Source organism: Gopherus evgoodei, chromosome 14 (genome assembly GCF_007399415.2).
Source record: "Gopherus evgoodei ecotype Sinaloan lineage chromosome 14, rGopEvg1_v1.p, whole genome shotgun sequence".
NCBI lineage: Eukaryota > Metazoa > Chordata > Testudines > Testudinidae > Gopherus > Gopherus evgoodei.
The window spans coordinates 31,956,431-31,975,608 of record NC_044335.1 but is presented as its reverse complement, the minus strand read 5'-3'; the positions used below and the strand labels follow the sequence as shown (position 1 = coordinate 31,975,608).

The 19,178-nt window shown below is 40.0% G+C and overlaps 1 protein-coding gene across 10 annotated transcripts in view; it reads left to right on the top strand.

The window, feature by feature from the left end:
- The window catches only part of PHF20 (PHD finger protein 20), a 176,212-nt gene that overhangs the window by 76,025 nt on the left and 81,009 nt on the right, over positions 1-19,178 (top strand). For 9 of the 10 annotated variants that reach the window (XM_030533336.1, XM_030533337.1, XM_030533330.1 and 6 more), the window contains 2 exons: positions 4,005-4,283; positions 15,307-15,495. In XM_030533336.1, the coding sequence (XP_030389196.1) occupies positions 4,005-4,283; positions 15,307-15,495 (468 nt within the window). The remainder of the gene's footprint in view (positions 1-4,004; positions 4,284-15,306; positions 15,496-19,178) is intronic. The other variant, XM_030533338.1, reaches the window with a different exon arrangement.

Here is a 19,178-nt window from a genome sequence, read left to right as displayed (position 1 = left end):
GTGAAGAGCTCTGTGAGCTGTACCTGCCCCCAAGAGACATTACAAAGCCTGCCCAAAGCATCCTGCAGCCAGTTGTGCGGTGGGATAGCTACCTACAGTGCACTATTCTGTGTCAATGCAAGAGCTGCTAGTGTAGATATGCTCTGCGGATACAAGGAGCGTAGTGTAGACATGCAACAGCAGTTTAATTAAGTGGGATAACTTTTGTCGACAAAACTCTAGTGCAGACGTGGCCTCAGTTTTGAAAACTGGGAAAGTTCCAGAGGAGTAGAAGAAAGCTGTGTCATACCAGTTTTAAAAGAATAAACAGAATAACCCATGTAACTGAAGATTTTGTCCTCTGAAGATACATGAAGCTGTAGATTGAATGGTCAGTGAGTGGGTGAGAGGTAGCATTCCAAAGAATTGATTATCTTTCTCCTATTTGTATGAAAAGTAATTTAAGGATAAACAGTTACTGACTCTCAGGAAGTCTGCATGCTTTATCTTGTGCCCTCTATTGGTTATTACCCTAACAGCTTAGCTGAAAGTTCTAAATCAAATAAGATCCCTCACAAGCCAGAGGTTTAAGATACGTATGATATATGGATTGGTGATCTGGGGCAGAAGGCCAGAATTATAAGTAATTTTCTCTTTCAGCATTCTAGGTCATAAGAACCCCAAAATTAAATGGTGAGATACATAGAGGGCTCACAGTGATATACCTCAGTATTCACAGGAAATTGCTTGTTTGCAATATTGAGTTCATTCTGCCTCCAATCCCCCTCCCCCTGCCCATATGCTCCAGAAAAAGGTGGGACCTCTGAAAGTTCATTGCTGGTATGTCTTCAGTAAAAAGTACCTTACTGTCCCCAAATTGGGTAATTCTGTTAATATCTAGTGCATATGACCAGGAATCACAGTAGTCAAGGTCCACATTTTCCTGGGCTGTTGTGGGAGAGGAGGAACTTCCCCCTTCCACCTCTGTACACCTTCCTTTACTACCATCAAGCTTGGGAGAGATTGTGTTTCCTTGGGGTACAATTTCTTCCCAAGGTCTTCCTGGGTAGAACAGTCACACACCAACTTTATATTAATTCCCATGAGCAGAGAATTCCTTGTGGGCATTATCGTATGAAGAGGGGAAAGATCCCTCTATGTGGTGGTAACCTAAACTTTGTAGTTCAAAATTCGGGCATGTCTGTGTATTTCCTGTTGTTGCCCTAGAGTTTGAATAGATTCCTTTGTGCCCATTGCAGTAAGCCAGCAGTTCTCTAACTGGGGGTCGGGTCCCCTCAGGGGGTCATGAATTTATTATGTGCGAGGTCAGTCTCTACCCAAACCCCGCTTTGCCTCCAGCATTTATAATGGTGATAAATATATTTTAAAAATATTTTTAATTTATAAGGGGGCTTGTTATGTGAAAGGGGTCACCAGTACAAAAGTTTGCAGTAAGCTCTCCCTTCCTTTCCAACCCATCCTCAATTCCTCTGTTGCCTCCTCTTCTCCAGACGTCAGTTTACCAGATCAGTTAGAAGCTATTCTCTGTACCTTTGCAAGAATTTGTACATCTCTGTGGAAGAAAAATACACCAAGCTTGGATACAGTACTCCTGACGGGGTCTAATCATGACAATTGTACAATAGTTTTCCTTGTCATCTTCATATTTCTTTTGTTGAAGCCTGAGATGCTATTGGTACTCCTTGCTGCAATTGAATGATGTTTTCCCATCTTCATGTTACTTCTAAATTGAATCATATTTCCTTCCAGTTCAGTTATATATTTCATTCTTTATTAATACAATATTTGAGGTTTTGGGGTTGGCAAATTTTGCCATCCCAATAGCATGGCCCTGTTTAGGTATGTTAAAATTATCAAAATGATTTGAAATCACTCACTGTCAGGAAATTCTTACTTATATCAGGCCTAAATTTTGTCTGTCTTAATTTTTGCTTCCCCTTTCTCCTTGCTGTTTCCCCCACGTACAACCCTAAAAAAGTTCCTCTTTGTTCTTGTTGTTTACTCCCAGTAAATTAATGTAGATTGTCAAATGTCTCCACTTTTCTCTTAGGCAACCTGCTGTGTATGTATAAGCTCTCCTACTTTCCCCAGGAATCAATCTGTCTAGCACTATTGAGTACTTCTGTTGCTTTTCTCTTTGAACTCCTTCAGGTTTGTCAGTTTCTTTCAGGCAGAGTAGTACCCAAAACTGAATGCTTTTCAGATGCAGTCGCACCAGAACAATTTACTTTCCTGCTCCATGATGCCTCTGTGTATTTTAGCCCTAAATTGCATTGGCTACTTTTGTTATCTCGTATTAAAAATATTTATCAAAATTCCTATTTTTTTCTTATGCCTATCTCATCTTGGCAGTACTGCTTCCCAGCTTCCTCCCTCCAAGTGACTGCTGTCAGTTTTTTCAGATTATTTCCCCCTACTCTTTTCTGACCACATTTGTTAGCTCGCATGGTCCCTCTGTATTAATTCTGTGTCCTTGTTGGTGTTTTCAGTTCCTCCCAATTTAATGTGATTTTTTTTTTCCCCCATTAACAGGTTGCTTATTTGCATTTCCAGTTCATTGAACTTGCTAGCTCTGGGTCCTTCTACTAGATACTTTCCACTCCCCTAACTCAAGATACCGTGATTTAATATCCTTTTGTAGAGTTTTTTGTGATAAGTATTTGTTTTATCCAAATGATTTACTAAAATCTAAATACATGAAATGAACTACAGTGCCTTTATTCACTTACTTTGCATTTCTGTTTAAAAAAACAAAAACCCACAACGTTGTCCCTAGAAAAAATTCTTTTAAAAATGTTATTTTTCATATTATTCCATTAACTTATAGATATTTATTGATTTATCTTACTAGTGATGCAGGTTAGATTTATGTGATGGTTATTGCTGGGATCAGTCTTCTTTTTTTTTTTTTAAATTGTGCTATGTTGCATTTCTCCAATTTTCTGGTACTCTTCCCATTTGATCAATTTTTTTAGGGATAGTTGTCAGCAACACAGGAAGTTCAGACTGTTTTTGTGTTTTTGGAGTTTTTTTTTTGGTTCATCAGTGTTTCTTTCAAGAATACAGTAATTCCCATCAAAAACATAAGTGAAAATGTTTGGAACCTTAGAAAAGATGGGAATAAATCTATTTAGTTCATCTTCTGGCCAGTGTAGCAATGTTCTGTAGACTGTATTCTCTAATCCTTATTCCAGGCCAGTTTGAAGACTTGAGCAAAGTTTTTGTTTTTCCAGCAGCGCTATTGAGAAACTAATAAGTAGTCTAATAAATCTCTGAGTAGGAAATGTTTCTTGAATTTCGTCCTAAGTATGTCTTTGCTTAATGTCATGCCTTCACGTTTACTGTGTGCAATTTTTTAAATTCTTTTGTTAATAAATCTAATTTACCTGAAGGACAACTCTGACTTTTCCTCACTGTAGCAGCACTCCACAGCTCTTAACTTTAACAGATATTTATATTTGGATCTAACATCAGGAAATCCTGATACACAACCAGTTATATGTTAGTAAGCAAAAAATGTTTCTCTTGACCCGTGCTCTAATATAAGATACTAATGTTTAAAAAAACTTGATAGAATGTGCTATTATTGTTTTAAGTGAAACATGTGGTGTTCATGCTGGTTCCATAGTGGACAGAATCACTGTACTACTGTTGTGCTACAGGCTTCAGTGATATCTGCCATTGGACCAAGTAAGCTCAGTTAAGCAAAGTCTCTCTAATATATTATGTTCCCTATTACAATTGCAATTGGTTAATAAACATTTTTATGGAGATTTTAGTAGTAGTTTCATCAAACCACAGTAAGGAAAACAGTCTCAGGTTAGTCCCTATCTAGGCTGTTGATCTCAGAAGCCGCTAATAGCAACAGTACTTTTTGTTTCATAGCTAATGTAGTATTTTATGTTTAAATACATGTTAGTTTCTTAATTTTTTTTGAAGTTTAGAGAATCATATGATAAATATAGCAAAAGCATGGGGGATTCTTATTTGTTTTGTCCTTACAGTAACAAAAACTTTTAAGAGAACACATGATTTTATTGCTTCAAAAGCTGCGACTGTTGACCAAGATCACAAGTTTAGATGCAAGCTCTTGGACTGTTCAAAATCATTCCGCAAAGCCAAGTTGCTACATTATCATATGAAATATTTTCATGGAGTGGAGAAGGCACCAGAACCGCAGCAGAGTCCAGTACAAAGAAATATTCAAACAAGAGGTTTTTTGGCTTCTGAAAAAGCCAAACAAAGAAGTTTAAACAGAAGGCGGACTACATCTGGTTCATTGTGTAAGTATATTGGCTATCTCTTCATTTCTAAGGAGCATTCTAGTATCTAGAATGAAAAGAAAAATTAGTGGAAAACATTTCAGTTACATGATAGATATTAGACAAGGAAGGGTCCTTTGAGTTCATCATCTTATTCTTCTATGCAGCTCCCTGAATTGAGAAATCTTATTTAGAAACATAAATACAAATGGTATAATGTAACTGTATTTCGAGATTAGAGAATATGATAAAACTCACTCTGAGCCTATTCCCTCTTCCAGAAACTGACCAAGTTACTTAATGAACTGATTTATCTTAGCAGCTTCTTTTGCTCCCCTTCAGCAATTTTTTCCACTATTAAACCTTTATGTGTGTAACTAAAAAAGGAAAAAGAGAAAAAATTCACCTGAAATACTGGAATCTTTCATTTTATTTTTGCTTGGCAATGTCCTTCCCCAAACAATACTCTCAGAAGAGGAAAGGACGAGAAGTTCTTTCATCAACCAATCTAAACATCTATCTCATTTCTTTTTCACTCTTTCACTCTCCTCATTAAGAAGAAGGGATAAAAGTAACTAAAAGTCACTAAAAGTCCCATCTCACTTGTAATTTCTGTGATTCTTGTGATTCTTTTTAGAGTTCCACCAGCAACGTAAAAGCAAGCAGTTTAAGCTGCTGGTGGAACTCTGACTAGAATCCTGTTATGCATGACTACAAGTATAGGAGTTGAGTTTTTTTGAAAGAATTTTGTATAATTTACTTGAGTAGAAGAGGGGAAAAATCAGAAGGGCATGGGAAAATGCAGGATTCTCAATAGGTGATGCCCACCTGTATCCATCAAAACAGAATCTTATTGGTTGTCTTCTGCTTTACATTTTTGTTTGCTGTGCCTTCCTTCAACACTGTGCTCACTAGAATTATGCATGATATTCTAGATAAAATCTTCCTAGTGTCTTATGTAATACCAGAGTGATACTTTAGGTTTCTATTCTATATTCTTGTATCTTGCAATCTTGTTGTTTGGAACAGATATTCTTTCTTTAGTGGGCTATTTTTTTTTCTGTATTGTAGTTCCATTTAAAGAGATGTTTTTGTGGATTTTCTTCTGCTCTTAGCCCATATTTGTAAAATAATTTTTTCAAAATATATCTTCTTGTGCCACGTTAGTGCATAGGGGTAAAGACAAGACTATAATGTTTACCTAAATTCTCAATTTCTTGGCTTTTCTTAGTTTAAAATCTCAAACTTTAATGTTGCATTAACATTTTGTATAAATAATTATTTTATACATTTAAATAATATAACTTGCAAAATTTTTCTGTAACTAGTTAAAAAGTAGCAGCTAGATATTTTAGCTTTAAACACACCCCCTACAATGATCTCTAGTTTCTTAATGTATATCTTTGCAAAGACAATGGTTCCTCATTTGAGAGGCTGCCTTTCCTGTTCATATACCACTTACCTACCTGAAAGTAGTTTTTAATATCCTACCAAACTAAAAATTCTACATTCCAATTAGTTTTACAGTCCCCCTCCCCGAAAAGCAAAATTTAACGAATTGGACTAAAAGCATAGGCAGAATTTTTCTTAAATGAGTTAGTGGGGAATGCGTTTAAAGGTAACTACTGGCTATAGTTTTACTATACATAACATTTAAATCAAGCTAAATAAGTATTGGCAGAAAAAATATTGTGAAGAACTGCTAATGCTTAAGAGAATGATCGAGATGGTCTTCTTCTCCTTCCTGTCTTGTCTGTGTCTGTGATTGTTCCTACTTTATATGATCTGGTTCTGAGCTACATTTCTTGTTCTTTTAATAATTTGATCTATAGAAATTCTAGTCTACTTTTTGTAATATCATTTGGTTCTGCCTTGGTTATCCCAGCCTCTGCGAACTTGATGTCCTCTCATGTTATTTTTGAGGGAAAGTAAAGGACATGTCTTGTGTATCCAAATGCCCTAGGAATGAAAACTTCTGTGCTACCGCATAGTTTGATCTGAACTAGAATTTATACCTCTGAGGAAAGGACCAATTTATTTTAACACAAGCTATTTTAAATCCTTTCTATGACAGCTGTCCTGATACCAGAATAATATAAAAATAGTATTGTTTTAAAATAATAGGATACATTCTGAGGCTTACTTATCCTGCATTTCAGCTTCTCATATTGCCATATTTTGTGCTTCGCATTACAAACTTTCAAGCTCCTTTTTCATTTCCTGTCTTAATTTGTCTGCTACTAAAGATGGTTTTTTTTCCAAGTTGAGTGCTATGCAGTTTTGGAAAAACTCATTTGGACCAATTGTATTTTTAGTGATTATATTTTGACGTTTCTGTATTGCAGTGCAGGAACTCATAGCCTTTTAAGAGCTTCTGGTATTGCTTTATTGAATTAAGCTGACAAAACAGACCATTTTTCATTCAGAGGTTTTTGAATCTTTATTCAGTTCTTCTCATATGCTTTTCAGGCACAAAAGCCCGTTTTTGGGAGGTTTTTGTTTTTGTTTTTTAAAAAGCAAAACTGCTTTAATTCTGCCATATTGGGAGAAGCAGGCCACAAAAAGACCATTTAGGGGAACTCAATCTCTGCATGCCATGGAGAAATACAGAGGCAATTTTTGTGGGGTGTTTGTGACCAGTGAGTTTACTCTCTACAGATTCACTTCATCCTTGCATAGTATCTGTGTTGGCGCAGCTGCATTGGTGATCTGCCACTAGCTTCAGGTTGAAGTGGAAGGAAGTTTTTTTGATTCTCCACTCGCTCAACCTTGTGGAGATGAAAGAAGATATAGGTGTGATCTGTGAGCTATAAGGAGAGTTTATTCAAAAGAATTTGGAGGAGAAAGAAAAAGATCTTAGAGTCATTGTGGATAGTTCTCTGAAAAGGTCCACTCAATGTGCAGCGGCAGTCAAAAAAGCAAACAATCTGGGGAATCGTCAAGAAAGGGATAGATAATAAGACAGAAAATATCCTATTGCCTCTATATAAATCCATAGTACACCCATGTCTTGAATACTGCATGCAGATATGGTCACCCCATCTCAAAATAGATATATTGGAATTGGAAAGGTACAGAAAAAGGCAACAAAAATGATTAGGGATACGAAATAGCTTCCATATGAGGAGAGATTAAAAAGACTGGGACTTTCATCTTAGAAAAGAGACAACTAAGAGGGGATATGATAGACAGCTATAAAATCTGATGTGGAGAAAATAAACAAGGAGGTATGTTATACTTGTTCACAAAACATTGGTCTGATAGTGGATGCATATTTGCCATCTTTCCACAAGACACTTTTGGAAGGTTACGGATAAAGCCTCCACAAGGATTAGTCACTCGCATTTTGCATTTGTTGATGATCTCTCCCATTTGCTGAAAGCCAATCAGAAACTTTCTACTGGGGTTGATGCTGCTAGAGAGCATCTTGAAAGGAGATTCGCTTTTCACACCTTCGTTCTAAAATAATGATAGGCATGGATGCCTACAATCTGGGGGTTGGGACAATGTATCTGGGAAATTTTCACTTTCTATGATCTTTGGAGACCTCCAGAGAAGAGACTCCATGTAAACTAGCTAGAACTGAGGCTCATCAGGCTGGTTCTCAAATTCCTTCTTTCACGCATCAGAGGGCAGACAATGCAAATGTTCAGACAGTGTGTTTGCAACGTATTGCCTGAACAAATAAGGGGAATTCGGTTATCTCTGTGTAACTGACAATCCACCTGATACATTATTAATAATGTAAGTAGATGAGGTAATAACTTTTATTGAACCAACTTCCATTGACGAGAGAGACTTATGCAGAGCTCTACTTCGGATCTGGAAACTGCACTAAGAGTACATTTCTAATATGTCTCTCCAATATCCTGTGATCAACAGGGCTACAACAACACTGCATACAACTTGAGAAACTCAGCAACCCTTCTGATATTTGACTTTCTTTGCTACAAATCAGGAAGTGTCCAAAGTTCAGCTCAAAAATAGGCTACCGAGGCAAAGCTCCTTCACACCTATCCTTCATTTCCCTTCTTTCCAGAGTACTGACAAAGATTCAGTAAGACAGAGCAGTGGTGATTCAAGTGCCACCAACCTGGCCATGGGAGACCTGATTCTCAGACCTTTTGGTCCTGACAAAGATTGTCCAATCAGTCTTCCTTGAGTCGAGTCTTGTCACAGTAGAATGCCAGGGTGGAACGTCAACGCTGTCAGTCCCTGCACCTTTCACCACGGCTGCTAGGTTTGTAGAGCAGAGAGTTTTGTGCTTTTCTGTAGAGATCAAAGCAAGTTTGAGATAACTTGTGTGCTGCCAGATGGAACCAGTTTGACGTGCATGCTCAAGCCAGAGTCCTAGACTCAGTGTTTGGTGGTTTGTTTGTTTTTTGGTGGTTCCTGCTGTCTTGGACTTCTTCTTTTCTCATGTTTCTAATGTCTTCAGAGCTATCTCTGGCTACTGTAGGTTTGTTTACTGTTTATTTAGCTACAGTGTCTGTTTAGTGTGTCCATGTGAAGAGTCATGGAGTTCGCTCATCTCCTAGTGTAACAATTTTTAAAGACTTCTACTTCCTGCTCAGTGGCCTAATGATCCTTGAGAGTTGAATTTGGCATTACCAAGCATATAGGTGGCCCCTTTGTGCCATGGGGATTTTAGATCTCTGTGAAAGTTTATTCTTCTTGGCTGCTACGTTCTCCAGGACGGTCTTGGTGTTGCAGGCTCTGCTAGCCAGCCTACTTGACACCACAGTCCAAAATCACCAGGTGGTACTTAATGTGTCAGTATCTCTCCTGGTCTCTTTCCCAAAGCCTCAAAATAATACTAGGAGAAGAGCTGGTTATCTGTTACTTAAACATGACTAAGCCATTCAGAAAATTAAGCAGACTATTTGTGCCATTTATAATTGAAACAAAAAATAACTAGACAGCTAAAGGATGGCTAGTGGATAAGACTATGCATCAGGTCATGTTATAAATTAGAGTGTTCCTATACCTAAATGTCTAAAAGTTAACTCACCTAGGGGCACAGCAGCTTCAGTGGCATATATCTGCAATAAGAACATTGTAACAACTACTGTACTGGGTCAGACCAGTGGCTGGTCTAGACCGGTATCCTGTCTGCAACAGTGGCCAGTAGCAGAATTTCCGGGAGAGTGAACAGAGAAGGGCAATTTTCCTCTCCTGGTTTCTGGCAATGAAAAGTTTAGGGTCATCCAAAGCATGGTGTGCATCCTTGATCATCTTGGCTAAAGTTCATGGAGACTATCTAGTTCTCTTTTGAATACAGTTCCTGTAGTCGTCACATCCCATGACAATGAGATCCACAGATTAATATCGTTTGTGAAAAAATACTTTTGTCTTAAATCTTCTGCCTATTAATTTCATCCCATGACTCCTGGTTTTGCATTGTAGGAAAGAATAAATAACAGTTCTTCTCAAGTGGTGTTCCTATGGGTTCCCCACTTCAGGTGCACTCACACCTCTTATGCTTTTAATCTGAGATTTTTGGTGGTAGTGTCTGTTCGACCTGTGCATGTGGCTTCCTCGTGCCATGCTTCAAGGCTGTATAAGGCTACGTGGGTGAACTGCCTGCAGTTTCCTCTCAACTGCCTTGGCCTGAGACAAGCATTAATGTGCCTTACTATTTGACGTTGACAGTTGAGTCTAGTTACCTTTCTTCATTCTATTATTTAGTTATTTTATTTGCTGTATTTTATTTAGGTGTTTAGGGGGAGCCTTGCTCAATCCCTTTCCCCTTTAAGGGAGGTTGGAATCTTGCCCTTCTAGCTACTGTAGCCTTGGGATATGCCTGGCTCTCTGGACTTTTGGGGGGTTCTCGGGAGACTTTCCTGGTCAGCGGTCGGTATTCTCGTTTTATCTGTAGCTTGGGATAATCTTATCCTGTATGTCCATTTGCTGTGCTTTTAAAGGCAGGGCAAGGAAAAATTGGGTTTTTTAAAACTGAGATGCTTAATGATGGAGCGTTCCCTCCAGCCACCCTCACCCTCAGTTCCCAGCCAGGAGATCTCTCTTCCCTATCCTCACCCCCTACAGAAATCTCTGTGTGAACACATGTCCCTGTCAACTTTGGCTCTTTCACCTGTGTCTGCCTGAGGTAAATTCACAGAAAAGATATATAGAAAGAGGATCCATTCTCTGTAGGAGAAGTTCTACTTCAAAAAGACCTCTGTCCCTGCAAAGGAAGACTGCTGTGGAATCATCTCATCCCACTTTAGGTATGGCTGAGGCTCCAGATGCTCTTGGTACTAATCCTGTGTCCATGACTGTGGACTCATCTGAGAAAAAGGGCAACAAGCATGCCTCAATACCAAGATCTGCCGTACTGTAGAAACAGGACACTGCATAAATGAAGCATTCCACCTCTAATAGAAGGGTACCCACAACTCCTTAGGTAACATCTTCATCAGAGTCAACCACTAAGACTGTTTCAGTACAGGGAAGACACCACATTTCACATAGGGTCTTGACCCCTCCCAGCGCATCATCATCAGTACCAAATACTTGGGCCAGAAAGGACTTGCTGGAATAACATATACGTTTGGTACTGACTACAGAATGGGGCTCCATTCTTCAAATCCACTCTGTATTGCAGGAGTTCAGATTTCTTAAGGACTTACTTGTTTTGGAAGAACCAGAGTCAACCTTATTAACGGGTACTGAAAGGTTATTCGTAATGAAACAGGCACAGTCTCCGAGGTAGGGCCTTTCCCCAGTACTGCTTGATCTTCAAAGACTTTCAGAGTGTGCTGAAGCTGCCCCTGTTGATGAGGAGGAATTATCCTCTAATTTGAGAGTCCTCTGGCACCTTATAGACTAACAGACGTTTTGGAGCAGGAGCTTTCATCGGATGCATGTAGTGGAAATTTCCAGGGGCAGGTATATATATGCAGGCAAGCTTGAGATAACGAGGTTAGTTCAATCAGGGAGGATGGATTGGTTCCTGAGCTAGCAACAAACCTCGATGCCAACTCTGCCCTCATATCTATACTAGCGACACCATCACAGGACCTAACCAGATCAGCCACACCGTCACCGGTTCATACATCTGCACGTCCACCAATGTAATATATGCCATCATATGCCAGCAATGCCCCTCTGCTATGTACATCGACCAGACTGGGCAGTCTCTACGGAAAAGGATAAACGGACACAAATCAGATATTAGGAATGGCAATATAAAAAAACCTGTAGGAGAACACTTCAACCTCCCTGGCCACACTATAGCAGACCTTAAGGTGGCCATCCTGCAGCAAAAAAACTTCAGGACCAGACTTCAAAGAGAAACTGCTGAGCTTCAGTTCATCTGCAAATTTGACACCATCAGCTCAGGATTAAATAAAGACTGTGAATGGCTTGCCAACTACAAAACCAGTTTCTCCTCCCTTGGTTTTCACACCTCAACTGCTAGAACAGGGCCTCATCCTCCCTGATTGAACTAACCTCGTTATCTCTAGCTTGCTTGCATATATATACCTGTCCCTGGAAATTTCCACTACATGCATCCGACGAAGTGGGTATTCACCCACGAAAGCTCATGCTCCAAAACGTCTGTTAATCTATAAGGTGCCCCAGGACTCTTTGCTGCTTTTACAAATCCAGACTAACACGGCTACCCCTCTGATACTTGATCTCTAATTTGAATGTCTGTCCAAGATTCCCCTACTTTTCAGACAAGTGTTTTCCTTTCTAATGCTTTTGAAAAGGTGGGGGGGAGGGAGCAGGGGTTTTGCACCAAAAATGCGCCTGTGTTCACCCTATCTGGTTCAAGCCTTTTGGACACACCCAATCCCTAGTGACCATACTGGGATCCCTGAACTACATATTGACAGCAGTTTTCTCATGCCCCTAATCTTTCTTGTGGGGAACAGTTGGAGTAGAGGAGTGTCTCCCCTCCTCCTCTACCTCAGGTGCAAGAATCATTTGAGGAGCAGGAGGCCAGGGCAGATAAAGAGGCTACTCTGCAAACAAATATTTCTTCATCTTCCCCAGATGAGGTAGTAATGCTTGCCTAATCAGTTATGGCTGATGACTTCAGACACATCCACAAGTTAATTAAGCATATTGCAGATTCCCTACAGCTCCCTCTGAAGGGCTCAGGAAGTTTCAACATACGCTCAATAGACTCCCTCTGTCTGAGCCGCCCTGCCTACTAATGAGGCCCTGTTGGATCATGCCAAATCCATGTGGCAGACCTCTGCAATGACGCTGCCAGCATATAAGCAGGGCGATAAGAAATATTGCTTCCCAGCTATTGACTCTGAATTTTTGCAGACCCATCCAGCACCAAACTCCATGGTTGTGCAGATGGTGAATGAGCCACAAATGTGGCAGGTAACGCCACACGAAGGCCATGCCATATGATAATGACCAAAAACGCCTTGATCTCTTTGGCAGAAAAACGTACTCATCTGTGACTCCTCGATTTAGGATTGTAAATTATCAAGCTGTCATATTGAAGTACAATCACTCAAATTATGCCAATTTCAACACCTGGATTCAGTATCTGCCAGTTGATCAGTGTGAGCTGTTTCAGGCTGTTATCAATGAGGCTGGAACATTGCTACAGGCCTGGTTGGATTCAGTCCCCACTGTAGCTTGATCTGTATCTACGGCAGCAGGCATGCCTAGGGTGTCCTGGCTGTCTGAATTCCCAAAGGAGGTCCAAAATATGGTTGAGGATCTTTCCTTTCAATGGCCTCAAGCTCTTCACTGAATCCACTGATGAATCCCTGCATACTCTTAAGAATCCCAGAGCCACATTGAGATCCTTTGAGATTTACATGCTTACAAACAAACAAGTTTAGTAGTTCCCAAACAGCTTAAAGATCCCACCTTGCTTCATTCCCAGAATTCCAGAGACCTTATGAATCACCCAGAAAGAAGTCAAGGATCTTGGGGAAAAGACCGCCTGCTCTATTTGCATCCGCTGCTGAGCCTTCATCATCATGATCGTCTAAGCATCAGTTTTGATGGCCTGGTCAAGGGCCCGGAACAGCCTCACAAAATCAAACGGTGTCCACGCCATTCTACGCATCATGCACCTGTTGAAGGCTGTCTCTCCCACTTTCTGTCCACACGATAGAGAATCGTATCAAACAATTGAGTGCTGGAGGTTATAAGATTGGAGTATGCTATCCATTTTCCCTCCCTCCCTTTTACTTACCCCTCTTCCTGTTCCTCGTCAGGGACTCCTCTCATGAATAACTTTGTAAAGCAAGAAGTCAATTCCATTCTGGGAATAAATGCTATAGAACTAGTTCCAGTTCAGCATGGAGGGAGGGAAGAATGGAGAGTGGAGGCTGATTTTAGATCTAAGACTTCTAAACAGTTTTTTTTGAAGTCACAGAAATTCAGGATAAAAGAACAGGAGTACTTTTGTGGTACCTTAGAGACTAACACATTTATTTCAGCATAAGCTTTCGTGAACTACAGCTCACTTCTTCGGATGCATAAATGGAACACACAGACAGGAAATATTTATACGTACAGAGAACATGAAAAGATGGAAGTATGCATACCAACAGGAAGAGTCTAATCAATTGAGATGAGCTGTCATCAACAGGAGAAAAAAAACTTTTGAAGTGATAATTGAGATGACCCATAGAAGGTGTGAGGAGAACTTAACATAAGGAAATAGATTCAATTAGTGTAATGACCCAACCGTTCCCAGTCTCTGTTTAAACCTAAGTTAATTGTATCTAATTTGCATATTAATTTGAATTCAGCAGTCTCTCTTTGGAGTCTGTTTTTGAAGTTTTTTTGGTGTAAAATTGCCACCTTCAAGTTCATCACTGAGTGGTTAGAGAGGTTGAAGTGTTCTCCCACTGGTTTTTGAATGTTATGATTCCTGATGTCAGATTTGTGTCCATTTATTCTTTTGCATAGGAACTGTCCAGTTTGGCCAATGTACATTGCAGAGGGGCATTGCTAGCACATGATGGCATATATCACGTTGGTAGATGTGCACGTGAACGAGCCCCTGATGGCGTGGCTGATGTGATTAGGTCCTATGATGGTGTCACTTGAATAGATATGTGGATAGAGCTGGAATCGGGCTTTGTTACAAGGATAGGTTCCTGGGTTAATGTTTATGTTGTATGGTGTGTGGCTGCTGGTGAGTATTTGCTTCAGGTTGGGAGGCTGTCTATAAGCTCCAGACTCCAAAGAGAGACTGCTGAACTCGAATTAATATGCAAATTAGATAGTTAACTTAGGTTTAAACAGAGACTGGGAATGGTTGGGTCATTACACTAATTGAATCTATTTCCCTATGTTACGTTCTCCTCACACCTTCTATGGGTCATCTTAAGTTATTACTTCAAAAGTTTTTTTTCTCCTGCTGATGATAGCTCATCTCAATTGATTAGACTATGCATCCGAAGAAGTGAGCTGTAGCTCATGAAAGCTCATGCTGAAATAAATTTGTTAGTCTCTAAGGTGCCACAAGTACTCCTGTTCTTTTTGCAGATACAGACTAACACGGCTGCTACTCTGAAACCTATCAGTATTCTCTTTGATGCTTTCCTGAGGGCAGAGGGTGGCTTTTGTAGAGCAATTTTCAAATACTATTAAATTAAAAGAACTCCTCAGCCTGGTCATTGTTAGTTTGCTACAGTGGCACTTTGTGGAAGAAATGTTATACTATTTTATTAATAAGAATTCTTGTGTCTGAATTGGTTGCCTCCACGGAGCCATATTCACCTCACTTCTTCTTTCTGCTTCAAAGCCTGGGTAATTCTGGAGGTATAGTTTCTGATGAATGACTGGTGGGCAGTGTATTTATTATACCTTCTGTATATGGAAAGCTGTGATTGATTGTTATGCATATCCTCCAACCACTGTTAGAGCTGCTTATAAGCAGCAGTTGTGGTCATGTGGCTAGGCATATAAATCCTGCAGTGTAGCTCTGTGGTGGCAATACACTCAGCCAGCCAGAATTATTGCTGTCAAGTACCTCCTTTTCATGGTTCTAAGTAGACTTTTAAACAAAAATATTAAAGCATGCAACTTGTTTTTATTCTCTTTATAGATGCTCCTGTTCACGTAGGCCTAAGGACTACACCACATAGAGATGAGAAAATAGAAAAGAGAAGAACTTCCGCACCTTCCTCAGTAAATACATTAAAGGCTCACCAACCTTCCCTTAGAGAGCAAAGCAAAGAGAACCATATAGACAGATCACAGAAGAAACATCAAGAAAGGGAAAGAACTGAAAATGGTATGGCTTCTTCACTGGTCTAACATTGGATTATGATGGGGAACTTAAATGCAATATAAGGAACTGTTATAAATGTTGGTGCACGGTTCTTTGGCCTACCTTTGTCCCCTACCAGATACTTTTGTAATCTTGAAGAGACCATTAAGCAGTATTTTTCAGTGTTTCTTAGTTGTTGTTTCAAATATTCTTAAATAGGAGCTCTTCGTCACAGGGCACTTTCCTCTGCTGAATTCTGTCTAGAAATCCTAATAATTTGCTTGTGAAACTCCGTTCCTTTACTAAGAAATAATTTGTGATATCACAAATTGTCAGTTATTTTAAGATCTAATAGGCAGTTAAAATAAGCTATGAGAGAGCACTTAACCTCAAACACCGATGTATTTGGTAATTAGCAAATGTGTCAAGAATACATGTGAATGATAGATTATGGTTTGTCAGATTTAATAGATAAAGGTTAAAGTTTCCCAACATATAGTCGGTATATCCTCAATGTGAAAGTTCCTCTCTCATTGTGTAGCTGTATGAAAATGTTAAGACAAACCATCTTATCGCCTGTGGGTGAATGCTTCACAAAATGATCACTCTTTCTGACCTATCAGTCCTCATCCTCAAAGGAAACCTGCCCAACATATGAAAAAGACAAGCCTTGAAGCTTAAACTCTTAACTCTGTTTCTCCCATCGACATAGCTACTGCATCTCATGGAGGTGGATTAAAACTGTAACGAGGGGAGAAGCTCTCCCATTGGCTTAGTAGCATCTTCTCTAAAACACTACAGGAGTGCGCATGCATTGGTGCAGCTGCACCACTGTAGCGCTGTATGTGAAGATAAGCCCTTAGACCTGAAGAAGAGCTCTGCATAGCTTGAAAACTTGTCCCTCTGACTATCAGAAGTTGGTCCAATAAAAGATATTACCTCACCCTCCTGTGGTCTAAATTAGCTGTTACCACTCAAAAGAGACCTTGGAGTCATTGTGGAGAGTTCTCTGAAAATATCCATTCATTGTGCAGCAGCAGTCAAAGCTAACAATGTTAGGGACTATTAGGAAAAGGATAGATTATGAAAGCAGAAAATATCATGCCACTGTAGAAATCCGTGGTACCTTGAATACTGCATACAGAACTGGTCACTCCATCTCAAAAAAAGATACATTAGAATTGTAAAAGGTACAGAAAAGGGCAGCAAAAATGATTAGGGGTATGGAACAGCTTCCATATGAGGAGAGATTATAAAGACTGGGGCTGGTCATCTTAGAAAAGAGATGACTAAGGGGGATATAATAGAGCTCTATAAAATCATGAGCAGCGAAAGTGAACAAGGTAGTGTTGTTTACCTTTTTACATAACAAAGAACTAGTAGCCACCTAATTAATTAATAGGCAGCAGGTTTAAAACAAACTAAAGGAAGTACTTCATGCAATGTGCAGTCAACCTGTGGAACTCATTGCCAGAGTATGTTGTGAAGGCGAAAAGCATAACTGGATTCAAAAAAAGGAAATTCATGAAGAATAGGTCCATCAATGGCCATGAGCCAGGATGGTCAGGAACACAACTCCATGCTCTGGGTGTCCTTAAACCTCCAGCTGCCACAAATATCTGGTGCTGGCCACTGTCAAACAGGATACTGGATTAGATGAACCTTGATCTAACCCATTATGATGATGATATTTAAAAAATATAAAGCAAATGGTAAATTCTGCTTGTTTTGTAATCAGAGAAGTCCAGATAGTCAAGTCGTCTTGTACTTGACCTAATTTAGAGGTATCAGAATTGTGGATTGTGAAATTTCTCACTTAGTTGGGGGAATGGGGATGTTGAATCATTTCTCCCAGTTGCTTCTCGGGTATTAGAGGTAGATGGGTTTAAAAGATTTTTAAAAACAGCAGCAATGTGTATAAATTGTATCCCTTCTCAGTGAAATTTTACTTGCATATTGTCTGTCATAAACCCATTAGTTCTTCAGCTGTCCATAGTCTTCCAGGAAAAAAAAAATCCTGAATTTCTTATCTATTGAAAAAAAATAAGAAAAATCAAGATCTCCTTTATATCTTATAAGGAAGGAGAAAAAAAGTCAGAGCTAATTTTTTTATTTGCAGCATTTTAAAGTGAGTATTGCCGACCTCATCTTAAATATTTTACTGTGTCCCTATGATTTATAACTTTTTAAAGAAATAATATTCTCACTAGTAAATATCTTTTTGGTGACAGAACTGTCCTATTTCATGGATATACAGGGCCCAGCTCAATGGGGCCCCCTTTCCAGACTAGTGTCTAGAGCCCCACTGTAATATAAATTCACTAACAACAAATACTCAACCACACAAAACACAAAGATAAAAAACAAGTACAGTAAGTCTTATTTTCCACACCACAGTCTTGTTTTCCACACCACAACCTTAACACTGCTGTTTTTGTTCAGTGGCCTAAAGGAAGGATCCATCGGGGCAGCATGTTTGGAGGTCAACTGGTGGTGGTGAAGAACCGTGACAGGGAAACTATAAAGTGTTAAATGTTTAAAAGATTCTGATTCTTATTCTAAAGCATCCCTCAGGACGATCACATTATCTCTGTCTTAGATCAGGTCTACACTACAAACTTGTATAGGTATAACTATGTCTGTTGGGGGTGTGAAAAATCTGCACCCTCTGAACAGTGTAGTTCTGTTGACCTAATCCTCTGGTGTAGACAGCACTATGTCAACAGGAGCACTTCTCCTGTCAACAGAGCTACCACCTTTTGCAGGTGAATTAACTATGTTGACGGCAGAAGGTCTCTCGCCAGCATAGTAGTGTCTTCACAAAAGGGCTACAGCAGTGCAGCTGCAGTGCTGTACATGAACAGAAATCCTTATTGTTCGGGTTGATGTCTAGTGACCCTTTGCTTGTGCTACCTGGATAGATGTTGCATTGAACATGGCAAGGATCCATGGGAATGTATGAATAGGAGAATGTATCTGGTATGTTATGTGGGAGGGGTGGGCACAAAGAAAATGGCAGGTGTGTGTGTGTGTGTGTGTGTGTGTGTGTGTGTGTGTGTGTGTACACACACACTCACTCTCTCTCTCTCTCCCCCAAATTTGTGAGGGCCAAGGTCCTACGATGCCAAGAAAGTAAAACATTTCTCTACATTGATGAACTCAAACACACAACATTTGCACAGGAGTTCCTTCGCTCAGATCCCCTCTCGCTGCTAGTTTGGGAGGCACATCTGCACAACCACACAATCCATGGTCGCTGCTCCCCATCAAAATTAACATTACACATGAACTTACTAGAGCTGCAGGCAGTCTGCAGAGCATGTTCTTGCTTCCTGCATCTCCTGTCCAGGAGGATGTGAGCTGCTTGCACACACTAATGTGACCAGGGACAGCTGCCAGTGAGACTGGTGCCTGCCCCGGTGGGCAGGGCTGGATGCAATGCTGCTGTGCTGCAGGAAGTCCCCGGGCTGGCTCCCGCAAGTGGCAGCACAACATGCCACTGCTTTTGCTGCTATGGTTCCTGGCTTGGTTTCTGGCCGTGGCCTTGCTGGTCTCGCTAGCTGTTGCTGGAGCTCTGCAACTCCATGGATGTCTGCATTCCTCGATATAAATTCTGTATCCACGCAGGGCTCTGTACAGGGTTCAGAAACAATGAAATGACTTATTCAGAGGAGATAGGCATTAATAATAGAAGGTCTACTACAAGG